The sequence below is a fragment of the Peromyscus leucopus genome, chromosome 19 (assembly GCF_004664715.2).
Source record: "Peromyscus leucopus breed LL Stock chromosome 19, UCI_PerLeu_2.1, whole genome shotgun sequence".
Lineage (NCBI taxonomy): Eukaryota > Metazoa > Chordata > Mammalia > Rodentia > Cricetidae > Peromyscus > Peromyscus leucopus.
This window is the reverse complement of record NC_051079.1, coordinates 23,300,243-23,316,486: the sequence shown is the minus strand read 5'-3', so window position 1 is coordinate 23,316,486 and position 16,244 is coordinate 23,300,243. Positions and strand designations below refer to the sequence as shown.

Below are 16,244 nucleotides of genomic sequence, written 5' to 3'. Positions count from 1 at the left end.
GGGTCTGCTCCCTCACGAGGCTTCAGTTCAGCCGGGAACAGCCTTGTTATTTGTTGCTTTTCCTTCTCACATTCATGAACCAGTTTTGAAGGCTTAGAAGCTGGAGCTCAGGCGGAACAAAATGTCATGGGAATAAGGGCATCAAAACCCATATTTTTTGTTTACGCGTTGTTTTTCAACAAATGCACACATCCAAGCAGATGACTAGAGCCTCCTTTGTTCTGGAGCCTGGCTGTTGGAGAAACACCTGCTGCTTCGCCCAATTTGTGTCTACAGAATTCCCGAAAGTCTTGCTCTAAATTGAACTATCCTCCTGTTAAATTACCATTTGTGAGCAGTAGTCATTGAATGATTCATTACACCCCCAATGTTGAGATTTGCCTGTCCCTCCTGTTGCTAGGCAATGACATGTGTGAGCACAATTACCCCATAAAGGTGAGTTGCCTGTCCCCCCAGATCGATTTCCTGTGAGCTGATAATGTGGTGTACCTACATGCTCGTGTGTGTGTGTGTGTGTGTGTGTGTGTGTGTGTGTGTGTGTGTGTGGTGTGTTAGTCTATACATCAAGAGTTAGGCCACCCATGCCTGCTCCACTTGCCAAACATACCTGTTTCAAGTACGCTGGGACTAACTGCAAAGCCTTTCTTGATCCTCGTGGTCCCTGTAATGGTGTGGTGTCCTAACTCCTGGGAGGAGAGAGCAGTGTCTGAACAGGGAGAGGATGGACATGGGAAGCAGATGGAACAGCCAGAAGAAAGATGGGGATGCAGGTTGACAGGCCAGGAGAGGACCCTGGAGGCTACAGCATAGATCCCACGTGCCTTATATTTGAAGGGATACTCCTCCATCATAGATACTTAGCTTTTGATTACAACTTTTTTTTTTTTAAAGATGGGGTTTCATGGGGCTGGAGAGATGGCTCAGTGGTTAAAAGCATGTATTGCTCTTGCAGAAGACTTAGATTATGTCCCCAGCCTCCACATGGTAGTTCACAATCATCTGTAACTCCAGTTCAAGAGACCCAACGTCTTCTTCTGACCCCCTTTGACATCAGACATACAGGTGGTGCACAGATATCTAAATGGGCAAAAGATACACATTAAAGGAAATACATCTAAGACAAGCAATACAAAACAGGGTCTTATGTGTAGCCCTGACTGGCCTGGAACTTGCTCTATAGGCTTAGCTGGCCTGCAACTCAGAGCTCTGCCTGCCTTTGATTCCCAGGGGTTGGGGATTAAAGGCATGTGTCCTTATACCTAGTGTAGAACTTTCTGGTTGTTGTTGAGAAAGGATTTCAAGTAGTCCCCCTGGCCTTCAGGCTGGCCTTTGGTCTTATACTCACTCATTCCTGCCTGCCTGCCTTCTTGTCTCCTTTCTTTCTTTTTCTTTTCTTTTGAGACAGGGTTTCACTGTGGAGCCCTAGCTGACCTGGCCTGGGTCTTGCTCTAGAACCCAGACTGGCCTGGAGTTCACAGAGATCCACCTGTTTCTGAAACTTTCTGAGTTCTGGGGTCAAAGGTATACACCTTTACATCCTGCCTAGGGCCTTGAATTTCTGAGCTTTCTGCCTCTATACCTCCCAAAAGTAAGGATTACAGGCAGATACTATCATATCCAGTTTTATTTTCTTCTCTTTTTAATGTGACACTCTGATTTTCCATTTTTTTTTTAAATAACAAAGTTACATTATAATTTGGGAATAACAAAGTTAGGTTATAATTTGGGATATGTTCCTCTTTGTTTTTGGAGTTAATATGAAATCAGCATTACTTCTTCTTTAAATATTTTGTATAATACTTCATTGAAATTGTTGTCCTCTTGGGGCCTGGGCTGAATGTTTACATGTTCTCGACCTCTTTCTTATTCAAAGACTTGCAATAAAGACCTGCACAGATTGGCAAAGTAGCATGGTAACTTTATTCTGAGCTAAGTGGCAGGGCAGGCCAGATACACAGTCTAGAGTGACAGCAGGCCACACACGTGAGAATGCTCAAGGGCCCCAGGCACTCAAGGGTCTGGGGCGTCTTCGTACACACTGTCTAAAGGAAGGAGGAGTTTGGTTACAGGGGTGTGTTCTGTGTAGGTTCTCTGTTTTGACTGGAAGATTTGGATCAGTAGACCTTTGCTCCTTGCACAGCCCTTTCCCATAATGCATCTGATTTTAATCATGTATACATCCAAACACACAGGCACACGATGGAAAGTGGAGGGTTTTCCCTACAAGTTCACCGAGAGGACTAAGTGTGCCTTGTTGTGCATGCACTGCGAACTAGTTCACGTTGAATTGGCCACATACTCACACACTATAGTGTGTGACTTAACTATATAGTGTGTGACATAACTATAGTATGAAGGAGCAGAATCTGAGTTTAATGGCTTTAAGGGGTAAAGGAACGAGAAAGTTATTTCATTGTTGAGAGTTCAGTGTGTATGTAGCCTGATGCAGGTAGGAGTCCTAGGGTACGGACAGCTTGTTGGGTACATTGTTGAGAGGGGTGTGTGTGTGTGTGTGTGTGTGTGTGTGTGTGTGTGTGTGTGTGTGCGCGCGCGCGCGCGCCCCCGCCCGTCATCCCCTGAACAAGCATTAAACTGAAAATGACTGGGTCTTATCTATAAATGTTATGAAGCTCAGTATTATCTAGTGTATTTTTCAGTTCCATTTCTATGGCTTTTGTGTTTGATGCTGTGATATATACATAAAATAGGGCCAGTTTTTTCAAGTTTCTCCTTGAAACTGCTTTCCACATGAGTAAACCTGACTCCTTGGGTTGTATGGGAGAGGCCCTGCCCTGGGCCCTCAAACAATAGTCTCTGTGTGTGTGTGAGTGGGCTCCACCGCCCCCTGGTGGCCTCCTTGTGGTACTATTTTTACTGACAAAACTGTTGATCATGTGATCAGTAAGGCTGCCTAGGAAGTGATGGGCTCAATAAAACACAAAGTCCAGCTTAGGTGAATATTCAGATAAGTTCCTGGATGCTCCTGTGCAGACTTCCACAGCTGGGCTACTGGACTTCATGTTCCTGATTAGGACAGGAAGGGAGGAAGGAGGAATAAGATGTTCCATAATTTCCTTTTTCTGACCATTAAGGAGTATCAGAAGAAGTACTAAGAATTGGTTAGGTGCTTTGAAGTCTCTAAGTAAATAGAACTCTTGTATTTACATATTTTCCAACTTTAAATTCTCTTTTAGAGATGCAGTTAGCTTAAAGATGACAGAATAATATACCATGTTTGTTATTTGAAGTCAACATTGTATAGTATATATTATTACATAGTTATTTTGAGACTATGTAGCACAGACTGGCCTTGTGGTTTTGATTCTCCCCCTAGCTGCCCAAGTGCTCGGATTACAAGCTAATCTGTACAAACTTATTTCTCTGATTGATTTGAAGTTGAATCATTGCATACGTGTAGGCAGAGATGCTTTTGAAAAATACTGGTAGCATGTTTATATTTGGCATATTTTGTATCTATGGGTAACTGAGGGACTTCTTTGAAGAGTTTAGACAGAGTGTCTGCATAAGTTTGTTTGTTTGTTTATTTATTTTAAGACAGAGTTTCATGTAGCCGAGGCTGGCCTGGAACTCAACATGTAGCTGAGGATGGAGTCGTTATCCTGAGCCATCTGCTGAGTGCTCAGTTTACAGGCATGTGCGGCCATGCCTGTCTTATGTGTGCTGGCACTGAGCCCAAGGCGTTGCACACACTAAGCAGCTCTCCCATTGAGCTATAGACAAATGGCTATTAAAATTTCACGGTTTTCTAAACCCACAAAACTGTATTGAACTGTAGACAATATAAAAATTATATGTGCCAACATAAAGTAACATACCCACCATTTTGGTGGCTGGTATTTGTATATCACAGGTGGTCTAGCAGTCATAGGAAATTGGCATTTCCCCCCCCAGCTTTAGAATTTCCCCATGTCCTGAGTGGGGCATTTTAGAATCCAGTTTCCTCAGAATACTGCCCTTTTAGGGCCATAGGACATGAAGGCACAGACTAAATGCCAGAACCTCTTAGGTCCAGAATGTATGGCGTAGAGGGACTGCCCATCCAGGCCGAGGCAGCTTTCCTGCTAAGTTTTTGGAGACAGAATGATTGGCATCTTGAATAGGAATCACAAGACTTATTATTTACACATGAAAAAGTTCTTATATGCCGCCCCCCACTCCCTTTTCACCCCCCTCTCCCCCATCATAAGCTAAAGAAGTCTTCTGGTTAAAAAGTACAGACACAAAGGCAGAAATAAGAAGCTAACGTTACCCGAAGCTCCAGCAGTCAGGAGAATCCCCGCTGCGGTTGGTCGGGCCTTTGTTGTTTCTTGGTGTGTCTGGGCATGCAGCACTGGATGGAGGTCTGATGCAGGCGTTGCATGTGTTTGGCTATTGCTTTATCACAGAGCAATATGCTTACCCTTTTACCAGGTTGTTAGCTGTGTGGATGTGTGCGTTTGAATTAGGTTGCGTTTCTTTTGAGTGCATGTGTGTGTATTTACATGTATTGGAACGTGCATGCCATGGTGATCATGTAGAAGTCGGGACGACCCATGAGAGTTGGTTTGTTCCTTCTATCTTGGGTCCTGGGGATGGAACATGGGACCCCAGCAGGTGCTTTTACCTGCTGAGTCATTGCATGTGCGCGCGCACGCACGCACGCACGCACGCACGCACGCACGCGCGCACACACATACAACTTTTCAAATAATGGTTCCTGTTTGGCAGGGTGGTCATGGACTGTATGTTCCTTGCACGTGGTTTTTCTTTCTCCTCATCTTTTGTAAAAGCATTAAGCCTGGGACCTCACGCTTTCAGATCACACCACCCTTTACTTACTCTCTCTCTCTCTCTCTCTCTCTCTCTCTCTCTCTCTCTCTCTCGTCACTGTCATCAACTGTGACACAGGTCCCACCCACCTTGCTTTTAATATCTAACCTCTGCCTGCTGTCAGTGTTGTTTCTGTAGCCGCACACTGGATCTTTACACTAACGTATCCAGTCACTTCTGCCACTCAGCTTTAGCTACATTCAGACTTGTTTTCAGTCTGTTCTTTGTTTCTTCCCGGGACACTTGGCAATGTCTATAGTCATTTAACAGTTTTAATTACATTTATTTACTTGTGTGTGTTAGGGGGCGGGGTGGGAATTATGTGCCAGATCATGTGCGTGGAGGCCAGAGAACAGCCTTTTGGGAGTTTCCACCATGTAAGTCCCAGGGATCAAACTTGGGTCATCAGGTTTGGTGGCAAGCTCTTTACCTTCTGAGCCTGCTCCTGGGCTCCCCAGAGTCATTTCTGTTGTTAACACAAGGGAGGCAGGCTACTGGTTTCTAGTGGGTAGATGCTGTGGGTGTCACTGACCTCATCTTACAAAGCACGGGGAAGCTCCCAAAGTTATTTGTAGCTGGAATTTTTCCTGTCCTGCCTGGTCCTGCTGCCGTTCGGTCTCAAGTAAATACACAGAGGCTTATATTAATTACAAACTGTTTGGTCTATAGCTCAGGCTTCTTACTACCTAGCTCTTTCATCTTAAATTAACACATTTCTATTAATCTGTTTTGCCACGTGGCCATGGCATTGCCGGTCTGCTGACATATTGCTCCTTGGGCAGCAGGCTGGCCTCTCCCTGACTCCACCTTCCTTTTTCCTGTGTCTCTCTTGGATTTCCAGCCTGGCTATAAGCTGCTGCTGCTGCTGTTGCTGCTGCTGCTGCTGCTGCTGCTGCTTCTCCTTCTCCTCCTCCTCCTTCTTCTTCTTCTCCTTCCTCTTCCTCTTCTTCCTCCTCCTCCCTGTTTTTATTTTATTTTATTTGGGATAGGGTTTCTCTGTGTAGTTTTGGTGCCTGTCCTGGAACTCGCTCTGTAGACCAGGCCAGCCTCGAACTCTCAGAGATCTGCCTGGCTCTGCCTCCCGAGTGCTGGGATTAAAGACGTGCGTCACCACTGCCCAGCCAGAGCAGCTTCTTTATTAACCAGTGGTAGCAACACATATTCACAGCATTCAGAAAGACCATCCCACAGCAAATACTGCTCAAATATTAGCAGTGCTGAGGTTTCGAAACCTTCCTGCACCATGAAGACAGCTAACTAGTCCTTCTTGCACCTCCCTGTACCATGAAGAGAGCTAACTAGTCCTTCCTGCACTTCCCTGAAAGAACAGCTTATCAGCAGAAGAGCACCTTGGCCTACACATCGTATGATAGACTGTTGAGTGGCCTCCAGTGAGATCCGAATGCTGACCCAGCATGCTGGGGTGGAAGAAGAGCTTAGTACTCTGAAATATTTGCACCTTCTTGGTATCATTTAACAGACTACCCCAGGGGATCAGATGGGCCAAGTGTAGGAGAGGCAGGTTTGTTCAAGAGACCTTTCAGAACCATTTGTATGATTTTTTTTTTAAGCATACGGTTTTATATAACAAAATCTGTGGCCAACATCCTTCTTGGTCAGACACCAAGACTTTGTCCCCTGTTCCTTACCACATTTCACTCCTTTGGATTGGACCGAAAAAAGCAGATTTTTGTTTTCCCACCCAATCCACACATGCAAAGGAGGAACTGTAGTAAATTCTGTAGCTAAGTAAATAGCTTATTGTATTCTGTGGATTCAGCAGGCCCTGCCAGAACGCATGAGAGAAAAATGAAAGCCTTGGTGATACTGTATGCTGGAAGCAAACTGAGCCTCTGTGTAAAATTCCACAGGGCGGGGTTTATCAGTGGCTTAACTCTTGGCCTTGTTCGTTGTTAGGGCTTAGGACTTTCCTTTGGGCCTCTTAATAGATCTCTTTCCTCCAGAGGGTTCTGAAGAGTCCCATTCTGTGGCAACAACTGAAATAATTTTACTGTTCCTTGCTATAATGGGGGTTAACAGTTAACCCGATGGAGAGGATGGATGGACACAAACAGTAACTTCAGCTTTCTTCTTTTAGGACTTTCAACATAATGGTCTAATTTCTATCCCAGGAGGTCTTCAGGGAGGAGGCCACAGAGAGGCCACAGAGAGGCTCTGCTCCCATGTGGCCTAAGTTTGGTGCAGAACTTGAGATGTCACTCGAAAGGGGGACTTTATTGTACCTCTTGCCTTTCCCTCATGGCTGTCGCTTGTACTAGGTCATCAGAGGCCATGTTGAGAGCCTTCACAATGGCTGAAAGAAATGAGTTCTTTTCTGCTCGAACTTAGCTAGTGGGTGGCGCGTGAAATGGCTGTGCAGGTTAGGGCTACCTGCCGCCTGGCCTGAGGACCTAACCTTGGGACCAATACGGTGAGAGCAGATGGCCGACTCCTGCCAACTGCCCTAAGTGCACCACGAGGCACACGTGTGCACTCATAAATAAATGTAATAAAAAGTAGACAGCAAGGTCCGGAACCAGAGCCCCTGGACCACTGTCCAGTGTCCAGTCACAACAGTTGGGGTTTGCACACCTGTCCCCAAAGTTCTAAGCTCTGTCCTTTCTTCCTTTTTTTTTTTTTTCTTGTGCTACGTAGGGGCTTGCTATGTGGCCCTGGGTGGCCAGGCTGGCATCAAACCTGTGGTGAGCCCCCTGCGTCTGCCTCTGAAGTACTGAGATTGTAGGGCTGTGCCACCAAACCTGGCTTCTAGGCTCTTTGGTTCACGAAGCTCTGGTGATGCCTCACTTTTATTTGAGTTTTTTGGGTGACACTGGCCCATAAATTACCCGCCGTCTTTTCACTGGTCATTGCCATAGCCCTGGCTGCTCATGAGTCCTATCAGCAGCCAGATGGCGAGTAAGACCTCACAGAAGTATTCAGGGAACTCGGGGGTTTGTGAAGGACACATGTTGCAGAGGTGAATTTTGTTTCGTTTATTTACAGAAGAAGTCCGGATGTCCAAGCGAAAGAGGAGCTGTGGAAGCATATCCAGTAAGTAGTGGGTCTCCCCATGTGTCCAGGGTTAGAGTGTCTGTGTATGCCTTACACACACACACACACACACACACACATACACCACACACACACCACACACATACACCACACATACCACACATACACACCACACACATACACACACACACACACACACCACACACACACACCACACACACACACCACACCACACACCACACATACACACCACACACACACCACACATACACCACACACACACACACCACACACACACACATACACACATACACATACACCACACATACACCACACACACACACACAAACACACACATACACCACACATACACCACACACACACACACACCACACACATACACATACACCACACATACACCACACACACACACACACACACACCACACACATACACACACACACACACACACACACACACACACACACACGAGTGTTTTGTTTGTGTGTATATATGTGTACCACGTGCGTACCTGATGGTCCTGGATTCCCTAGAACTGGAGTTATGAATGTGAGCCGCCATGTGGTGCTGGGTACAGAACTTGGGTCTTCCGCAAGAGCAGCCAGTGCCTTTAATTGCTGAGCCATATGTCCAGCATGGCGTGTGCCGCTTTAAATCAGTTGTAAGAAAAACCCGTGCCACTCCAAGGAGCCTCTGTGGGACACCCCAGCAGGTCCCTGTGCAGGACTCTGTGGTGTCTGATGCTGACCCTCTTGACAGTGGTGTCAGGGGCCGGACACCAGCAGCTGTCCACGGGCTGCACCCGTTCCTCCTCTCCAGGGTCACTAGTTTGCCTGTGAATGCACCTCAGCTAGGCCAGTCATTTGCAAGGATGCAAAGAAGCAAATCCATATAGAAAAGGACACCGCTTAGCCATGGGGAAATGGGGGCCCCGAGGGGTGTGATTATAGAAAGGAGGGAAAGAGGGTCTCCCTTTCTTCCTTGAATGCATTCTAGTTTTCTCAGCGTTGTGCACGTCATACGGGCGTACTGCTTTCACTAACCCCACGTTTTGAGACAAGGGCAGAAAGGGGACGCTCGTCACGTGGAGGAGGTATCAGGGTGAATGCAGGCGTGACAGCTGTGACCTCACTGCTTACTCTCTCGTAGGAAGGAACTTGTGGATCCATCTGGACTGTCGGAAGAGCAGCTGAAAGAGATCCCGTACACTAAAGTAGAGTGAGTGTCCCCCTTGGGAAGTCTTTGCAGTTTTATTAGTGTGACAGTTTTATTTGCTGTGACAAAACACCTCGACCAAGGAAAGTTATATAAGAAAGTGCTTAATTTGGCCGACAGTTCAGAGGGTTAGGATCCTGCTTAGAGTCCGGGACGGCAGGGTGGAGGTGGCAGGAACAGCCGACAGCTCATCCTGACCCACAGTAGGAAGCAGGGCACACTGGGATGGCTCCAGTCACCGAAACCCCAAGCCCACCCTGGAGACCCCCCTCTAGTGAGGCCACACCTCCTCGTCCTCCCTAGCAGTTCCAGCTGGGCACTAAGCATTCAAACCTGAGCCCGTGGGGGCCGTTCCCTTTCAACCTACCAGAGAAGGGAACCGTGTATTCTTGCTCTATGTTCCATGCAGTGTTTCAGTTTGTACATTAGTTAAAGATTAAGGGAAGAGGTAGAAAAGGTAGCTATAACTATCCTCTCTGTGTGGTGGCTCAGGTTTCTGATCTTTGAGCTTGGGAGGTCGAGGCAGGAGGATTGACACAAGTTCAATGCCAGCGTGGTCTCTAGTGAGTTCAGGCCTGGCTGGGCTAGAGTGAGAGATCTGTCTCAAACAAATGACACCCATAAACCCGCTCTTGTTCTGTCCTCCATGACTCTCCTGCTTGTTTGTGAGTGAGTGAGAAGTTACAATGAATGATGAATGGTGTCCATTCTAAATAGTTTTTTTTTTTTTTTGCTGAGATATTCATTGATAACAAGTCACCTTTATTGAATATTTTAACATTAGGAGAATTATATTCACTACAAAACCCGGTCCCTATGAGTTCAAGTGAGTCCCCTGAACAGGCTTTGTGAACACTTCGTAGGAGTCTCCATGCTCAAGCCCAGGCTGCTGAGCACATATTGGCTGTTTTCTGTCTTATAATGGGTCAAGGAAAACTGTCTTTGACTGTGTAGATGGGGGCGGGCACCACAGCCTAGAACTTAAGTGCCCCACCGTCCTGCCTCCTCCTGAGATTACAGGTGTGCTCTGCCCGTCCTAACCACTAAAGTTGAAATACTAATGAGAATTCACTTGGATTCTCTTGGGGAATATGGAGGGAGTACACTCACTGCTTTATTTCCTTCTATAACCCACTTTCTCCCATCCAGGAAAACTCTCAGCCTCTTCCCACTGGCCAACTTCTTCTCATGATCTTTTTCATTTTTTAAGCTGCTTGTTTATCAATGTGTGTGCCACTTACAAGTGGCAACTTGTAAATCAGCAACTTGTGGGAGTCAGTTCTCTCCTCCCATCATGCTGGCCTGAGACCCAAACTTAGGCCAAGCTTGCCAGCCCTCTTACCATGATTTTTAGGTCAAAAATTGAGTTTTTGTTTCTGTTTTGTTTTTTAAGTAAATGCACAGATTAAGAGATTTATGGCATATAATGTGATATTCTAATATGTGTTTACACTGTGAAATATATTCTAATATGTGTTTACACTGTGAAATCATGAAGTCAGGAAAGCTTAAGTCTACCACCTCATTGTTGTGTGTGTGTGCTTAGAACATTTAAGAACTCAGCAAGTGCCCCATGAAGACTGAATCAGCTAGAACCGACCTTTTCTTATAGGAAGTTGAAGCTTTTCTGTTCTCACTGTAAAGTTTCCCTCCATATTCCTGGAGAAAATTCAAGGGAATTCTCAGAAGTGTTTAAATTTTAGTGGTTAAGCCGGGCTAGGCAGAGCACACTTGTAATATCAGAGTCTGAAGCAGAGGCAGGAGGGATACCCACATTCTAGCCTTCTGTCTACACAGTCCAGGCCAGGACCCTGGCTCCAAACACCAGCCACCAGCAACAAAAATTGTGGTTAAACACACACACACACACACACACACACACCAGCTCCATTTGCAGCGTAAGCAGGAGAGCATTTTTCTTTTGTAAAATGCTATGAGATTTAAATCACTGTTGCTTTCCCAGCCCAGAAAGTCAAGTTCTTAAAAAAAAAAAAATCCAAAACAAAGTCTGAGCTAGGTGTGGAGGTACATGCTTATAATCCAGCACATGGGGTATGGAGCTGGGAGGGTCACGAGTCTAATTCACCTTCAGCTTTATAATCAGTTCCAGTCTGACGCCAGCCTGGACATCATGAGACCCGCTATCAAACAAAATAAAACCGAGAATAATTAAAGGCAGTTTTTAAGTTCCATTTTTATAGCTTAGTATTCAGGAAGATTTGCACATCATCCTGCCTCGACTTCTGAGTATTTCCTTGCTTTGTTGGTGTCCTCTCAGGACTCAGGGCGACCCCGTCCGCATCAGGCACTCGCATTCTCCGAGGAGTTACAGGCAGTACCGCAGATCCCAGTGTTCGGATGGAGAGCGGTCTGTTCTCTCGGAAGTGAAGTAAGTGGCGGAAGTGAAGTAAGTGGTCAGGCCTGAGGACATGTCAGCCTCACGGCTCCACATGACAGCCTGCAGAGCTTAAGAGCTGACGTCTGTCCAGTTGACAAAGTCTGACACTTTCTCTTTGGCAGCTCAAAAACGGATCTTGTACCACCACTTCCAGTGACCCGTTCCTCAGATGCTCAGGGGTCAGGCGGCTCCACAGTTCATCAGGTTAGTAAGATTTTAAGGTATCCCACTGATGACTGTTAAAAAAATATGTATTTATTGTGCAGGATTGTATGGGCATGCCTGTGTGGTCAGAGAGCTGCTTTGTGGACTGTTCACATGGGTCCTGGGGTTTGAACTCAGGTATCGATGATTGAACTGCAATGGCTTTTACCCACTGAGCCATCCTGCCACCCCGACAGATAACATCGTTTAACTTCATTTTCTTTGTGAGGCAGGGTCTCACTTTGTATCCCTCTCCATCCTTGAACTCATAGAATCTGCCTGCCTTTGCCTCCCAAGTGCCAGAGGTCAGAGGTGTTGCCCAGGGGCAAGCAACTGTGAGAATTCTGAGAAACATCCCGTGCTTCCAGGAATTCCTTTGGATACACCGAGCAATGAGTCTTTAACTCCATTTTCATATTCTGTTTATCAAAAAACCACATACAAAATCTGCAAGCAGAAGGAAGTGATCAAAAACCATGGGCACAGACTCCAAAAGAGCTGCTAGGAATTAAAAGAAGCAGTGCAGCCGGGCGGTGGTGGCGCACGCCTTTAATCCCAGCACTTGGGAGGCAGAGCCAGGCAGATCTCTGTGAGTTCGAGGCCAGCCTGGGCTACCAAGTGAGTTCTAGGAAAAGGCGCAAAGCTACACAGAGAAACCCTGTCTCGAAAAACCACAAAAAAAAAAAAAAAAAAAAAAAAAAAAAAAAAAAAAAGAAGCAGTGCAAGATCCCCAAAGATTAGAGGTTGGGGGGAGGTGCTAAGGGTAAGACTAAAATCACATGGACTATGATAAAAATAATTGCTTCACTGATTTCAAAGAGTGCTTTAAGGTATTTTCTTTTTCAAGCTGGAGAAATGGTGGGCACAGCTGTTCTGTTAAAGGGATGGCAGACACAAGTACTTAGGTCCTGTTGTAGCTGTCCTCCACAGCAAAGGGCAGGCCGTCCTGGAAATGTTTATTCATACAGTTGAAAGAGAAGTCCTAACAAACTCAGGCATCCCTAGGGGGCACGGGCAGAGAGCTGTTGTGAGGCATTGTTGGTGGCATCCTTGGGTTTTCATCTGACATTAGGAGTTGTGTACAAGTTCCGACTCCAGAAGTCCTGGGTATGGTGTCCATGCTCAGGTAGGTCAATTAAGCTCTCTTGATAATGCAAACCTCCAAGGCTCCTCAGCCTAGACAGTGACACTCAGTTCCCGATGACAGGGAACTAACTCTAAGCCACCACACTGTACAGTAACTGTCTCAGGCTTTTGGGCTCCTCTGGCCTTGCTCATAAAAAAAAGCCTAGTTAAGGAAGTCTTTTTAGTAATGACTAAAACTGCTGTTTACCCAATTGTCAGACCAAGATCAAACACATTTGCTTTTGCAGTTAACTAGAGGGAACTTTCAAAGGGTATTATAGACTTTTCTTTGCATTATTACAACTTGCAATGTTATGGGTGAATGAATTTAAGGTGGCCACACTATGTTGCTACTGGACTTACTTTTCCTGGGATTATACAGGTGTGCCCCTCTATGCCCAGCTTCTGGTGTGTTTCTAAAAGTACTCAAGCTGATTGTTTTCTTCTGGTGTCAAATCTCTTTCTAGAGAAGAAATGGATCTAAAGACAGCTTGATTGAAGAAAAACCTCAGTTATCTACAATCAATCTGGCTGGAAAACACACAGTAAAAACAATAAAAACTATCCAGGCTGCCCGCCTCAAGACAGAGACTTGACCCGGAGTGGAAATGCTGTGTGCCCCTGCTACTTTCGAAACTGTGAATTAGATACTACCCACATATCTCGGACATGTCTTTAGCACAAGGAAATAAGCATTTAAGGTTTATGTACAGCCTTCTTGTGCTGTGGGGCCTTTTGACTGGAAGGACCTTATGAACTCACTGGATGTCAGTCTTTTCCGAAACCCCTCCGACTCCGTGCACCTCATCTCCAGCACAGCCAGGACCAGATGGCTCTGAAAGAAGTCCCTGGACTCCTGGCCTGCAGACTGTCCTGACTTTTATCCCCATAAAGCTGTTTGTAATATTGTATTTTGTGGCATTAAGTCCCAATTGTTATTTACAAATATTGTAAAAAGCCCTTAAGTGTTGATTTAAGTGTTGTCTTGTTTTCTGAGAAAAAAAAAAAAAAAAGCCTGTTTGGACTGTCACCCCTCCCACATGTACCCAAGTTCTAGACCTTTTCCCTGTGCAAGGTGACTTCAGATAGGGACAATAAGAACCTTCTGTATCACCGTCAGCTGTAACCCATCTTTTCCCGTGGCAGGCCGTCTCCAGCCTCCTGGAAATTCTGTTCCCTCCTTACTGTTTAAGCCTCTTCACATTTTAAGACAGTCTCACCCTCTGTCCGCTTAGGAGTCTGTTGACTTGTCCCCTCTAGCCATTCAGTTTTATTACAGCCCAGTAATTCAACTTTGCCCCAACAATGCCTCCAGCTATTCCTTTGAGGACATCTTCAGCACCCTAATGTTCATTAAAACCCCTCTCAACTGGGGTAGACAGCTCAGTGATACAGTGCTCTCTAAACTCAACTGTGGCCTTTATTTACTCCCCGACACAGAAGCAAGCCAAACCCAAGGGTTCCCTCCATCCTGTGTCTGCAGTCTCATTGTCTCATCCCCCCCCCACCCTGCTGTAATTCTAGTCTGCTTCTACAGGACATCCTTTGCAGCTCACCTCACTGGCCCACCTCCCTGGAACCACCCTCTCCCGTTATTCCTGATCTTGCTTTAATAAAAACCCAAGCCTTAGCGGTCTGGTCTCTTTACTGCTTGACACTCCCAGCTCTGAAACCTTAACAGAGTCGCTGATATCACACTTCAAGGCGCTTGCACAATGCTATCTCTTTCCAACTTTGCTTTGCAGTGGCACCTGCCCCCACCAAATGCTTCCTCAGGTCTCCCTGACTTGGTCAGATCTGACTGGATTCCTCTCAAAGGAAACTTTCCATCTAGGATATTCCACTCCAGCAAGGAAAGTGTTTTAAGTAAATTTTACAACTAATGAATCCCCAGTGTATTATCTATCCTTTCCTGTTAAGCAAAGGGTCATCAGTTTAGCTGTTACATAGGAACCCACAGTAAGGCGCTCTGGCAGCACGTCATTGAGCACACAAGACTCAAAGCAGCATATTAAATATTTTATTCATAGCCTTGTTACAAAATGCATTCATCTATGCAGTGTCTTGACAGACCTCTTAGAAAATTTAAGTCATCCATGTTTCTGAAGATCAAATTTCCAAATCATCAAGGACACCCTAAAAGAAAAAAAATATATATAAACTTTACTCATCTGCCTTAAGTATTTTGTAACATAAATCCCAACCACAGCCATTGAACTTACAAATGTGGCGGGTTTTTTCCCAGCTAATACGAAGACCACCATTTTATACATGCAAGATTTCTAACATCCCTAAAAGTAAGCCAACCTTTGTTAGTTACCTTCCGGGCTAGCTTCGGGTAAGCAGCGACAACGCAAACGAACCAGTTAACACTGGTGATTCGGGTGGCACTCGGACTGGAGGGAAAGCCCCACCAAACTTTGCAGTCTCCTACCTTAACGCCTCCTTGGCGCTCCCTCGTGTCGTCCTGGGAGTGTGGCTCAGCTTCAGACACCCACCTGCCAGAAGAGTACGAACCAGTTCAAGGCAACCGCCCTCCCGACGTTGGGCAGTACGTTCACCCGCATACCCAAGTTCCGGGGGACTTTGTCACTTACGCAGCCTCCACACCCAAGACACCGAACTCCAGGGCAGGGAAAAGGCTGCGAAGCGTTACTTTATGCCTTTTTTGACACCGCATTCACTAGTGACCGAAGGTGAACGGGCAACACAAAGGCGGCATTGCATGCACAGCGCCTCTCAGGCCGGCCCTTCCCCCTCCGCAAAACCCGGAAAGGGGAAACCGACCCCACCTGCGGACTCCGATCTCCACTCCGCCCTCGCCCAGCGTGCACCTTTGCACACACGGTGACGATCTCCATCACGGCCGGCGCTTGGCTTTCCCGCCGGCCGGGCTCCTCACACGGCCGCCGAGTCCGCGCCGTCTCCCCTTCGCCCGGGAAGGGACGGGAGGCCCAAAGCCGCCGCGGTCACTTCTGATTCCCGCGCCATCAGCAGCCACCGAGCCCCAGCGTGCGGACCCGCCATGCTGCGCGCCACGTGAGAGCGGAGAGAGGAAGCCCGGCGCTCCCACAATGCTTTTCTACACCTGGGAGAGCCCACCGTCCGCGGAAGAGAGGGGGGGACGGGATGGCGGACTGTACCACGGCCGCCGCGCGCTCTCCTGCCGCCGTGTGGCCGGAGGGAGAAGTGCACCGCGGGAGGCTGCGCCGCGGGTTTCCTAGAAAGAGGGCCCGGCAGCCGGGCGCTCGCCCCCGCTTCCTTTGCTGTTGTGGGACCCCGTCCTGCCCCGCACCCACCCCGCAAATAGGATGATAAGGAGGTTTTGTCACGTGTGTATCCAGCTCCCCTTCCTCCAAGAGAGTTGGGTCAGAGATGAGCAGCGGGGGTAGAGCTGGAGGGACCCAGACCCAGAGCTGGGGGAGGCGGGACGTGGCTT

General features: G+C 47.0%; 1 protein-coding gene, 1 long non-coding RNA gene and 1 other non-coding gene across 3 annotated transcripts in view; 1 reads left to right on the top strand and 2 right to left on the bottom strand.

Moving 5' to 3' along the window:
- Positions 1 to 14,435, top strand: part of Epb41l4a (erythrocyte membrane protein band 4.1 like 4A) — a gene marked incomplete at its 5' end in the record, with an annotated part of 121,939 nt that extends 107,504 nt beyond the window's left edge. Inside the window, 5 exons of the mRNA XM_028867173.2 lie at positions 7,834 to 7,881; positions 9,013 to 9,081; positions 11,357 to 11,467; positions 11,599 to 11,680; positions 13,273 to 14,435. Coding sequence (XP_028723006.2) covers positions 7,834 to 7,881; positions 9,013 to 9,081; positions 11,357 to 11,467; positions 11,599 to 11,680; positions 13,273 to 13,401 — 439 coding nt within the window. The remainder of the gene's footprint in view (positions 1 to 7,833; positions 7,882 to 9,012; positions 9,082 to 11,356; positions 11,468 to 11,598; positions 11,681 to 13,272) is intronic.
- Positions 14,436 to 14,803: 368 nt separating this feature from the next.
- On the bottom strand, positions 14,804 to 15,874 carry LOC114691633. The gene is made up of 3 exons (XR_003734242.2): positions 15,598 to 15,874; positions 15,240 to 15,303; positions 14,804 to 14,941 (listed from the first exon to the last, which is right to left on the bottom strand). It is a non-coding gene; the product is annotated as an uncharacterized LOC114691633 (long non-coding RNA).
- On the bottom strand, positions 15,390 to 15,523 carry LOC114691691. Its single transcript, XR_003734259.1, has one exon. It is a non-coding gene; the product is annotated as a small nucleolar RNA SNORA13 (small nucleolar RNA).
- Positions 15,875 to 16,244: the final 370 nt, after the last annotated feature.